General features: G+C 39.5%; 1 protein-coding gene across 1 annotated transcript; it reads left to right on the forward strand.

Annotated features, from left to right (window-relative positions):
• Positions 1-7,792: 7,792 nt before the first annotated feature.
• LOC149205028 (uncharacterized) lies at positions 7,793-8,777 on the forward strand. The gene is made up of 2 exons (XM_089397275.1): positions 7,793-7,900; positions 8,430-8,777. Exons 1-2 carry the CDS (start codon positions 7,793-7,795, stop codon positions 8,775-8,777), a joined length of 456 nt encoding a protein of 151 aa, XP_089253401.1.
• The last annotated feature ends 4,238 nt before the right edge of the window (positions 8,778-13,015 follow it).

Consider the following 13,015-nt stretch of genomic DNA (forward strand, 5'->3'; position numbering starts at 1 on the left):
ACATGGGTACATGTGTTGATTGTATGTAATGTCTTCTCAGGTATAAGTTCAAGTGTCGATAGTTGGATGTAACAGTAATAGGGTAGATGAAGAGTCATGAGGGTAGATGAACTCTCACAAAGGGGAATGTCAAGGGCCACCCCACCCTTTGCTATATATAGTCCCTCATAACTCATTGTAGAGGCTTTTGGTCAACCAAGCTTCTAATAGGAGTATCTTAGAGAAAGCTTGAATAGTATTGTAATGAGCCTTGGCTTCTCCACTATGCAGAGCTAGTTTATCTCTTTGGAGAAGCAGGTGGTTATGGCTGTAACGTTCCACTATCGAGGCTAACAGGTGGACATGGATGTATTGTATGACTGGAACTTACACTTCTTAATATAATAGAGCCAACACGTTTCATGCATATGTTGTATTGTATTCCAGCTATCTTGTTTACTCTAAATGATATGTGTATCTATCTTCTTACGCATGCATTTATGGAATATTCTGTATAAGTATGTATGAAACTTACTAAAATGTGTTGATTGGTTTAACCGTCACTTTGGATTGCTCGCTATCTTGCTTTCCAGCTGGTGATGCATCTTCGCTCGTGTGTTCCCTTCCAAGACGAGTATTATTATAGGTTTCCAATGGGCGTACTCACCCCACTTTCCATGTGTCAGAACCATCCAAGCACCTTCCTTGACTCGCCATAGCTGTCACACCCTTACTACCAACAGGGACATCTTACTTGCCTCTGTATGAAACCGTGGTCAAGACGATATTGTACGACCCACTCCTGGGACTCCTACACCAAACGGCCTGAGGTCTAATTGGGGCTTCTTACCGAGGAGATCCCCTGACATATTGGCGGGTCCAAACCCATCAACATAAACTTATCACTCATCATATTGAATTTCCATCACCTTAGACTTAAGTCTAAAGAGTTTTGGGTTGTTCTAGGTAGTGGCCTGTAAGTTAGCCCTCAAAACGTGACATTAATTTTGTGGACATATGCATGGAACTGGTAAATTTCGGCTGCAATTGCATGGAGGGAGGCTTGTGTGTGCATCTAGAGTCTTCTAGCCACAATCATAATGACTTACGCATGTTGGTTACGAGCTGGGTTAAAAATAAGTTCCAGCTCAGGGTCTGAGCACCAAGGGTTGTTGTCTAACACCTAGGTTATCTGATGTCCTTGAGGGTTTTTAGTTAGTAGACCCCACTTCCATAACTAGAACTTGAATTTTGGGTCACGCCATAGTAACTCACAACTCATGTTTACCTGGATATCTTGTAAAAGTAGGTAAATGTGGGATGGGTGGTTACAGGGTGGTATCAGAGAGAGGTTTCAGCATTGAACCTCGGGGTAACATAAGATTGACATGTAGTTTTATATGGTTGACATACCTGCATGATGACTAATTGTTATTATATGCATTACATTCAAATGCATGAAAATCATTTTATTGTTATCGTGGTTACATGCATGATATATGCTAGTTAATTAGTGTGGTTATATGCACTTGCATCAGTTATTCATGCATGATAGTTAATTTTTTTATATATGTATTATGGTCATATGCATGCTGATTTCAATTGATTGCATGAAAGTTAAGTTCTTGATATTATTATGTATCGTGCTAATTTGGACTAACTTGTGCAGATGTAATAGCCTCCCCTGAGATATATTGAGGTATGTTTTTTATTATGTCTTCGATTTGTTTTATCTAACATGGAATATTGCATGACATATAAGGCCAAGAAATGAAGAGAGGAATAGTTAAGTACATTTCATATGACTCTCTATGTAGGCCCAGAGAGCCCTTGGTAGGATGGGAGAGATCAGTTCAGAAGTAGGGAAAGAGACATTCTCCTAGTTTAGCAAACACATTGAGAAGTTTGAAGGCATAAATTGTGAGTTGCAAGGTAGACAATGAGTGGTTAATTGAGGCATAGGAAAGGCTTTCCAAAGCTCAAGAAAATCAAGATAGGTTAATGTAGTGATTCTTCATAGCCTTTCAAATTTGTAGAAGCATGGAAAATAGGGGATCAATCATGGATAGGAAAAAAATAAAATGGTGCATATGGAAGAAGGTCTTGGAAGGGGTACATGATGGACAAGGATGATACAATGAGAGGTGGTAGATACTTGGATACACCTGACCGGAGGGATAGCACTCATGGATTTTTTTCTAGCTCTGATTTTGAGAGATATCGTCGCCATCACTGCCAATATCCTTATAGGAGAAGTGAGAGGTGGTACTTTCCAGAAGAGTTCAAGAAATCCAAGCCTACTATTTTTTACGGAGAAATGAGGAAATAAGAAGATGCAAAAGCATGGTTTATTGGGATGAAGAATTTCTTCAGATTGCATGATTATTTAGAGAACATGAAAGCCAAGATAACTACCTTCTGTTGGCATTATGATACATATGTTGTACTTGATGGCAACCCACTTATTTGGCATTATGATACATATGTTGTACTTGATGGCAACCCACTCATCTCAGATAATAAATTATAGTGTAGAGAAAAGTTCATGCCTTTTATGCAGAGAAAAGTTTATTTCATGTAGAGAAAAGTTCACGCACTTTTATGCAGAGAAAAGTTTATTTCATGTAGAGAAAAAGTTCACGCACTTTCATGCAAGGAAAAGCGCGTATATGCTGGAGAACTTACCTTTGGTCCATGGTAGTTAGTCCTTGGTATTTGAACCTATGAGGAAAAGCGCGTATATGTTGGAGAACTTGCCTTTGGTCCATGGTAGTTAGTCCTTGGTATTTGAACCTATGACGAAAAGCGCGTATATGTTGGAGAACTTACCTTTGGTCCATGGTAGTTAGTCCTTGGTATTTGAACCTATGGTTTTGGACCATGGTACCTCGTCAAAAGTGTTGATCTCACGTACTTTCATGGTTGGTTCATGGTATTAGTTCAACAGTTTTTTTGATCCTATGGTTTTGGCCCGTGGTATTATGAAAGGCCTAAGCCTATATAAAGCAAAGGAGATCACTTGGCTAATTCATTCTTGCAAATTGAATATCTTAAGATCTGAAATATTGGGTTATTGTTTTAAAAGTTTGATCTATGAAAGGGAAGTTGAAAGCGAATCTATGAAGGGTGATCTCTCGAGCGCTGCAGCTGCGGAAGTGCGGAGGCGCCACAGAAGGTGCAGTGCGGATACGCCACAGAGGCACCACAGAAGGCGCAGTGCAGAGGCGCCACAGAAGGCGCAGTGCAGAGGCGCCACAGAAGGCGCAGTGCGGAGGCGCCACAGAAGGCGCAGTGCGGAGGCGCCACAGAAGGCGTAGTGCAGAGGCACCACAGAAGGCGCAGTGCAGAGATGCCATAGAGGCGCCACAGAAGGCGCAGTGCGGAGGTGCCACAGAAGGCGCAGTGCGGAGGCGCCACAGAAGGCGCAGTGCAGAGACGCCATAGAGGCGCCATAGAAGGCGCAGTGCGGAGGCGCCACAGAAGGCGCAGGTGCGGTGGTCGCGGCGCCACAGAAGGCGCAGATGCGGAGGTAGTACAAATATCCGTAGATCTATACCAGTGAAGTTGCGATCCCTGCTTAAAATTTGTTTTAACTGCCTTTGACTATTCTGCAGGGTTTTGGGTGCATAACTGATGTTTGGTTACTGGTATTGAGTTCAGATAACAGCATGATTAATGACTTATCTTTATGTACTAGATCTGGTTGATAACTCTCATAATATCATTGTATATGTATGGATCTGGTGATTGGGTGATTCAGAAGGTTGTTTGATTATGAGCTTCAATGTTGTTGGGTCTAGTATGAAAATTGGATGAAAAGTGGCCTTTCAGATTATGTGTTGTGCTTCAGTGTATCCAGTCTGAAAATTGATGAAACGTGGTACCTGGAGGAGAGAAGATTGTAGGCCATCGCCTATGTACTAGTATCTAAGCTAGTACAAAAGCTAAGGGAGATCTTTGGAACATTGTAGCAGGTAGCAGCCTGCGTACTAGTAAATGTATCGGCTAGTACAAGAGCAAAGGGGGTTGTAGCTCCCGTACTGGTATAAGACTGCACCAATACAAATATTGTAAAAGGATTTTCTTATTAAGAAGAAGATTGAGATGACTTGCAGCAGGTGGTTTTTCTCCCGCATTGGGTTTCCACCTTATATCATGGTGTCCATGTGTGTGCCTTATGTGTGATGATCTATTCTCTATTACGGCATCTGTTATCTGATAATATGGTTGATAATGTTCTAATGCACTCATTGAAGATCAATTAACTTAATCATAAGAAGTTTTGGAAGTAGCATATATGAATCTGATTATGGAAATGAAAAAGTTTTATTAATGTGATAATACTGATTCACCCCCCCCCCCCCCTCTCAGTATTATTTTCAACAATTGGTATCAGAGCAGGTCCTTTGATAGAAGCTTGATCGCTTGAAGGAGATCCGTGGAACAATGGGAAAGAAGCTTAAGAAGAAAGCACCTAAGAAAAAGAAGTCATCTCAGAAGAACTATGACAGTGGGAGAATCGATTGGGGATTAGGTATAAGAAGCTCTTCAGATTCAGAATCAGATTCAGAATCATTATCAGGTATGAATATATTATCCTCTGATGTTCCAGCTATCTTTCCTTTTGGAAGAGATGAAAGTGATAGCGAAACTACTGAATTCGCTCTTATGAGTGAACAAGAAAGATATCAAATAGAGGCAGAATTTAAAAGGCTGACAGACAAAATTAGAGATCAACAAGATCTATTGAACAAAAGGGAATGTGATTTCAAAGAAGAAGCTAAAGGCCCAACTAGAAGAAGGAAACAAGGTAAGAAAGCTGCTCAAGGACAAGGAAGACCAATGTCAAAAATTGCAGCATGAAGTGACATCATTAAGAAAAGAAGTCAACGAAAGAAGCACAACCATCAAGAAACTCAAAGATAGATCCAGCTACTATGAAAATCTTGAAGCTACAATCCTCTCACTAAAAGGAGATCTTGAAGAATCAAAGAAGCATAATACAGATCTACTCCAAGATATTGCAAAACAAGAAAACGAAGTCACCAACTTAAAATCTCAACTAGAATGTGCCTTCCGAGTTCGTCAAATGTAGCAGGATCTGAATGAAGAACAAGAAATGAGATTCTCAAACTAAGGGAACAAATGGAAGAAGGAAGGAAAGTTGAAGAAGATTTGAAAAAGCAATCTCTTGAAAAGGAAGAACAGCTTCAGGTTGAGGTAAATATCTTGAAAGGTAAACTAGAAGAAAAGGATAAGCTTTTACGATTTCAAGATAGTTCTAAAGTCTTGGATGATATTCTTAGTAGTCAAAGATCTCCTGCTATAAATACTGGTCTTGGTTTCCATGAATCTGTTGAAGGTGAATCTAGTTCACAAGGTGAGGCAAGGAACTCTAAAGAGAAATCTAAAGTGATCAACGAAGAAATGAAAGATCAATCTCATCATCAACCAAGAAAAGGGATTCCTCAAAGAAAATCCTTTACTCCTCCTATGAATAATGTTGAATGTTATGTATTTCATAATCTTGGACATGTTGCAGCTAGATGTAGAAGAAGAAGGGTTCAAGACCATTATGCAGAAAGATCATCACATTCAAGGTACTTTTATGGATATTGCTTTGCTTACAATATGTTTGGTCACAAAACTGCTGATTGTTATAAGAGGAATATGAAACATGTAAGATGTTATGAATGTAACAAGCTTGGAAATATAGCTAAGGAATGCAGGAACAAAGTGTGGGCACCATATCAAAAGGAGAAAATGTCATCATCACGCTTGAAGATATGGAGGAAAAAGGAAGTACAGTCAGAAAAAGGCGGCACTGCACAACGTATAGACATACTAGAATCAGAGGGAGCTGAAAGTACAAAACTTCAGTGTCCTGAATCTCATATGCAAACTCCATAAAGGAAAGTTGCATATATACGCGAGTTAGTTACTGCACAGTCGCGTATATGATTGTTTGAAGAAAGGCAGTAGGGACAGATTCAAGAGAAGGATCAGTTTTGCTCTAGTTAGTAATAATGATGTGTGGATATGATGGTTAGAAGTGTTTTGGTTCTAACTTGATATTGATGATGTCTTGATACTTCTTATTGATATGCATGATCAGACAGATGGCACAGGTTTAGAGGGAGAATATGGACTTAATGCATTATTGGAATTATGGTTAATAGTCCTTGGTGATGATACTTATATGGATAAATGATTCATCTTGCTATGGTTATGAGTTGTTCACATGGTTCTTGGATCAGATTTATGGTTGATTCTCTAATGATGCTTGCATGGGAAGCACTTAGCTTGAATTCACATCTTCTTGATGTTGATTCACTCATATGCTGCTGTCATCATATGCATAAAGATCATATATTACAGTTATGATTCCTTTCATTCTTGGCACAAATGGATGAGGATTGTTGGCTGGATATAGGGATGATTATTCAAAGTTGCATTGTTGGAGACATGATGATAATGAGCTCTTATCTATATGATGATAGGATTGTTTCATACATATGTTGATTAATGCAGATGATACTTGATTCATGTAGATCTGGATGGCTATGATGTTTCTCACATAGAATGTGAAATTCTGTTGATGCGGACATAGCTTGATGATTCATGCACTAATACAAGTTGCTGGTCTAGTTGCTGTTGACAGATACTATGGAGCAGATCATAAAGTGTTGTTGTTGATGTTCATCTTATTTAGGTGATGTCATATCAAGACTCATGATGTAATAGTGTCATCTCTTCAGGTCATGTAACGACCTATGTTGGTTTCCCCACTATGCCTGGGATGAAGATGTAATGTATTTGGTTTTCATTTTTCTGATATATCCCCACTTGGTTGGGTGATGGATGTATGTATTGAATCTTTTAGGAAGGTCATTTGTGATGTAGAATATCCTTTTGCAGACCTTGCTTACAGTCAGGGGGAGCCTGAGCATGAACAACACTATATAGCAGAGCAGACATTTCAGCTTGTTCTCAGAAAGAGCATGATCAGATTGGTGCACCATGACATATACAAAGGGGGAGCTCATACAGAGATTTCAACAGGTACTCAGGGGGAGCTTATAATGCATTGTTGGCATTATGGAGGACGTACAGAAGGAGATCTTGGATGTTGGTCTGATTATTGCTGCAATCTATCTCTTTCATGGTCATGGATTATGGTTCTTCTTTGCAGATCTGATTTATAGTCAGGGGGAGCATGTTCTTAGGGGGAGCATAACCCTTTGCCCTTGATGTCAAAGGGGGAGAGTGATTGGTTGTTGTTGCCATCAAGTCCAAAGGGGGAGATTGTTGGCATTATGATACATATGTTGTACTTGATGGCAACCCACTTATTTGGCATTATGATACATATGTTGTACTTGATGGCAACCCACTCATCTCAGATAATAAATTATAGTGTAGAGAAAAGTTCACGCCTTTTATGCAGAGAAAAGTTTATTTCATGTAGAGAAAAGTTCACGCACTTTAATGCATAGAAAAGTTTATTTCATGTAGAGAAAAAGTTCACGCACTTTCATGCAAGGAAAAGCGCGTATATGTTGGAGAACTTACCTTTGGTCCATGGTAGTTAGTCCTTGGTATTTGAACCTATGAGGAAAAGCGCGTATATGTTGGAGAACTTACCTTTGGTCCATGGTAGTTAGTCCTTGGTATTTGAACCTGTTATCACTGAAAATTCTGTTTCCAAAATTTTGCTCAGATTAGCTTGAAGACAAAGTGTTTTCGCAGCGCATGAATCCTTTAGCAGTTTCGCAGCGCAGCCTGTTTTAGTGATTTCATAGCGTGCTACGAAATGGGGAATTTGTCTGAATCCACAGCCAATCTTACACAGCTGTCATATTCATCAAAATTCATTATCAGTGACTGGCTTATATTTGAGAGAGATGTTGCAAGTTTCCAGGTGTGTTACATTGGTGAAGAATGAGAACATGTTGCAAGATTATGTGCAGAAGCAGGGGATATTTAATGTGTGTTTAAATGGCTACAATCCACCTAAACCTTGTATGCCGGTGGAGTCCTTGTATGCCAGTGGAGTCCTGGTGAGTTTGAGATTTACAGAGATTCATGGTGTGGCAAATTCTTCAGATGGTTCGTAGTGCATGCATTAGGCATCAAATTCTTTTACAAGTTCTTTTGGTTCACGGTATTATTTTAATGAAATACTTCAAGTTACTTACCATGTTATCATGATTCAACCTGAGGAGATGTCTACTGTGAGCCACAGTTCTTTGTCAGAATTTGGTGTCCTGGGTTTTGAATTGGGTTATTCAATAGAGAATCCCAATTTATTGGTCCTGTGGGAAGTTTAATTTGGTAATTTTGCAAATGGCGCCCAAGTCATTTTTGATCAGCTCATAAGCAGTGGGAAATCGAGATGGCTTCGCCAATCTGGACTTGTTGTTTTGCTTCCTCATGGATATGATGGCCAGGGTCCAGAGCATCCTTTGATTGTCATGTCTCCAAAGAATCTTCTTCGGCACAAGGACTGCAAATCAAATCTGTCTGAATTTGATGACATGCAAAGTCATCCCGAATTCGACAAGCAGGGAACCCGATTTATATGTCTCATTAGGGATCAGAATGATCACTCTGGAAAGATTTATTACGAGCTGGATGAGGAAAGACAAAGATTTCAAAGGGAAGATGTCGCTGTTTGTCGGGTTGAGCAACTATGCCCATTCCTATATGATCTGGTCCAACGGGAGTTGAATCGATATTCAAATGCAGAGATTGTTTGGTGCCAGGAAGAGCCTATGAACATTTTGGCACAATCGTAAAATTCTGGGGCAAGTAAATCCACGAAATCAAGGAGATAGCATCCGGGCAGTTGGCGGTGTTGCTGCAATTCTTGCACTTGCGCATCCAGCAAAATAAAAGGCTCATTCTCCGCATCTTTTCTGTCGGTGTTGTGGGTGAAATGTACAAACTCCAAGAAAATGTTTTTAGAAAGCAGAGAGACACGTAGCCCAAACAGAGAAGGATTTGACACCTAGCTGTATCATTGAACCGCCTGGAGGCTCGAGCATGTGTTTTCGAGATTTGCAAGGGGTGATCAATAGATGAATCAGCTTAGATCTTTTCGACTCCATCTTCATTCAACATAAGCTCGAGCTCATCATGTCAGCCCGCAGAAGAACTCTGTTAAAGGTTGTCATCCTTGGCAATAGTGGGGTGGATAAAAACTTGCTGATGAATCAATATGTAAATAAGAGTTTCAGTATGAGGATAGATTGTTCACGTTGCAGATATGGGATAACGCTGGCCAGGAAGGTTTTCAGAGCTTGGGTGCTGCCTTCTACCGTGGTACCGATTGCTAAAATTCTTAGTTTATGATGCTAATGTGCTAAAATCATTTGATAACCAACTATTTGCAGTTGTCAAGGAGCTGGTGCGAGAAATAAAAATTTCACATTGGGGAAATGTTCAGATAACTAAAAATTATCATCTTTTTCATGGTGGCGCTCGAATCAAAGGTGGCTTTTCAAAGATTGAATACCAAGCAAGACCCAATGCTAGAGGTTCATCATCTTTTAAGAGTTTAGTGGCAAGACTGCTACCTCGAGCACATTCGGTTTATTACCAAGATGAAATTGGGAATATTTCTTCCTCACTTTTGAACGCTGACTCTAGAAAAACAGAACTGGAAATTGAACCTCGATATCCTATGTTTGGAGGCTGGCAAGCCACTTGTACAATAGGCTAAGGCTTATCCCTATAGGATTTTCTCTTCCAAGCAGCTGATGGCAGGGGTTATCTTAATATTGCTTTTGCATCTTCATTCAGTGTTGTGGTCATTGATAAACTTATTGTGAAGGTTGCACTGCCAGAAGGATCTAAAGATCTTTATGCTTCTGTTCCCTTTTCTGCAGATTGACATTATAATATCTATGCACCTCGTTGTCTAGAGAACTCGAGTGCAGGAGCAAGACCTAAAGAATAACATTATTGGTTTTCTTACCAACTTATCGGTCTCTGGAGCAGCAATGGCTGTTTTTCTTTAAAATAATGATGATAATGGATCAATGACTATGCGGCAGTACATGACATCATTACAACACCCATACTACAACTGCAATGAAATTAAGTGAAAGTTATGTTTTGTAGGAACCTGTACCAGCCCCAGTGTTATGCAGAATATAGTAATATTGTAAAGAGGAGGTTCAGTAATGAAGACTGTGAAGTGGAGCGAGCCCTGGTTTTGTAGGCCTGGGGAAGTAGATCAAGATAAGAAAATCAGAGTGTTACCTTCCTCAAGCCACATTCTAGGATGTGTTTCAAAGTCCACGTTCTTCATAGTAGCATTGATATTGAACAAGTAACAAGAGAAACTACAGGTCAATTTGTTTTCTTTCTATTGAAAGTTGCAGCTTTAGAGGTGGTACGAAGGACTTCTGAAGCAAAATTTCCAGTAGTATGGAGGGGTATACAAGGACTTGGGTTGCTTAAATGCCCACCTTTTAGCTGGTTGCAGAGCTGGACTCCATTCAGACTTCTTGCTAAGAGCACACAGGAATTCTCAAGATTTATTTGCTACGGAACAAATAGAGGTTATCTACAGCAGTTTCGTAGCGCGCTACGAAACTGCTGTAGGTGATATTTTTCAATGCAGAATAAACAGTTTGAGCGGGAGTTGGGGAAGAGAGACACCTGTCCATCAATATAACCTACAACACATTAGAAACATGGCAGCATTCCATACTTGGGGTCAATAAAAGAGCTGGGACATGTTGCTGAACTTTCGGAAGATGGTAGGAGACAGAGACCTTAAAAATAGGGCATTTATCCTAATCGATTAATGAGCCATCAGCACTTTCAAGCATCCAAGGTTAACTTGTTCGTTGCATCTTTAGCTCAGCCATCTCAGCCCAAGAGAAAATGTACAGCTGTCAAGCATCCAAGAAGAATCATATTACGAGGAGAAAGGAATTAGTGTTTTAGTTTGATTAGGACTTTATGTAATTTACAACTCAGCACTTTTGTAATTAATGAATTAGTTAAATAGCATATAGGAGTAGTTAATAGGGCCCTTTGAGCTCGCTCTAGGGAGATAGTGTGTTCCTATATATTGATCAGAGATGAATGTAATAGGGGTTGGACATTTTATAGATAAACAGAGTTATTTGGGCCATTGTAAGACTTGTGACAGTAATAGTAAAACAGTGTTGATTTCTTCTCATGATTCTCGATGGATTATTGTGTTCAAATATAATGATGGTGTTTTATATTTTATGTTCTTTTACAGCCTTGTTGTAACACAATCACTCAGAATTCATAATCTTATGCTCTGACTTCCTGTGTGTTTGGCAAGCTGTGGTTTTGATGGAGTATGTTTGACATGTAATGCAAAGAGCCTTGACTTCCATGAAATGACTATGTTTTTCCTGTTAACTTAGTATATGAGACTCCATAGCCCAATGAAAACCAGTTTGATATGTTTCCAACCAGCTTTTGCTTTCATGACTGAGTAAAGAGTTAGCCATCTGTTGTAGTGAATGATTTTTATCAAGAGTTTGTGAGAGAGCCCTCTCTGATCAAAGAGGCTAAGCTTTGATCTAAAGTTAGGTTGAAAGAGTTACATGAAATCTTGCTTGGTTGCAGCCCTCAGTAGTGATTTTTTGATAACATTTTGGTGCGTCTGCCGGGAGCTTAAGATTGAATTTCTGAAGGTAGCAGGAGTTCAAATGATTTTCAAGGCTGCAAAACTACCTTGGCGACTCCATTGTTGAAGAATTCAAGGTTTATATATTCATGGTGATTCCACTGGAGTTATGAAAGACCCAGAAGCTGCTCTTCTTTGTTCAAGGTATGCATGCATAGATTTCTCAGGAATTCATGGTTTCCCAAATCATTTTCCCAAGGATGCATACTTTCTAAGGAATGGTCCAAAATTCAACGGAGAGGATTTAAGTTTAACCTTGAATCATATATCAGATTTTTGTGAATTTACACAGCTTCTTAGAGTTAAACATGAGGATGTTTGCATTATGTTATTCTATGATTCACTTCAAGGGAAATGTAAACAATGGATTGAAAGCTTTCCTCCTAAATCCATTAAGTCATTTGAAGACTTTTGGCTTATGTTCCTGGAGGAATGGATAGATAGGCCAGAGTTGGTAGCAGATTCTCCCTCAGTTGCAGATTTTAAACAATGGAATAACGATTATAGCAAAGAAGAAACAAATGAATATTTTTCTTTGTCCTTGTCCTCATATCTAAAATCTTTTGACTGCAAGGCAGAGGATAAAATGAAATTTTTTCATGAATTGGCCAAAGACATTGAGAAAGACATTGAAGATTTAGAAGGTCAAATTCAGGCATATAATTTTCATGATCATGATCATTATTTTCAGAGGTTTTCTATGGCAGAATGCAAGGAGAGAATGCTGGTTCCTTTCTCTTTCACGATTGAGGAACTGAACACTGTGGTTGAAGATCAGTTTGCACAGCTGGAAAGTTACAAAGAAAATCAAGCTGATTATGTGTTCTGGGATCCAATAGCTGATTACATGGAAGAGTTTTACTCTCCAGTGTTTCAGTTTTCCTATAAAGATCAGAAACAATTGCAGTGGCAGCGGTCATCACACCATCATATTGGCTCTGAATTCCGATGCAGTCAAAGAAATCAAGTATCAGATAAAACAGAGGATTGGCTGCATTGGAAGTTTCATATTGATTGAGCTGAGGGAAGTTGGAATTGTTAGGGTAGGTAGGTAGGTAGATACAAATAAGCTCAAGGTCAACTGAGCATTTTTCAGTAGAAGTAGTTTTCTTTCTCCTACAGTCATGATCGTCAAGCAAATTTCTGTTTGTCACAAATGGATAAGGCACTGGAGCTGCATGTTCTTAGTGTACCACAAGGGCACACTATCCCAAGTGGAGCCACTGTTATCACTGAAAATTCTGTTTCCAAAATTTTGCTCAGATTAGCTTGAAGACAAAGTGTTTTCGCAGCGCATGAATCCTTTAGCAGTTTCGCAGCGCAGCCTGTTTTAGTGATTTCGTAGCGTGCTACGAA

Source organism: Pinus tabuliformis, chromosome 1_2 (genome assembly GCF_031772625.1).
Source record: "Pinus tabuliformis cultivar Carrire ecotype Pingquan chromosome 1_2, CPIR1, whole genome shotgun sequence".
NCBI classification, from domain to species: Eukaryota; Viridiplantae; Streptophyta; class Pinopsida; order Pinales; family Pinaceae; genus Pinus; species Pinus tabuliformis.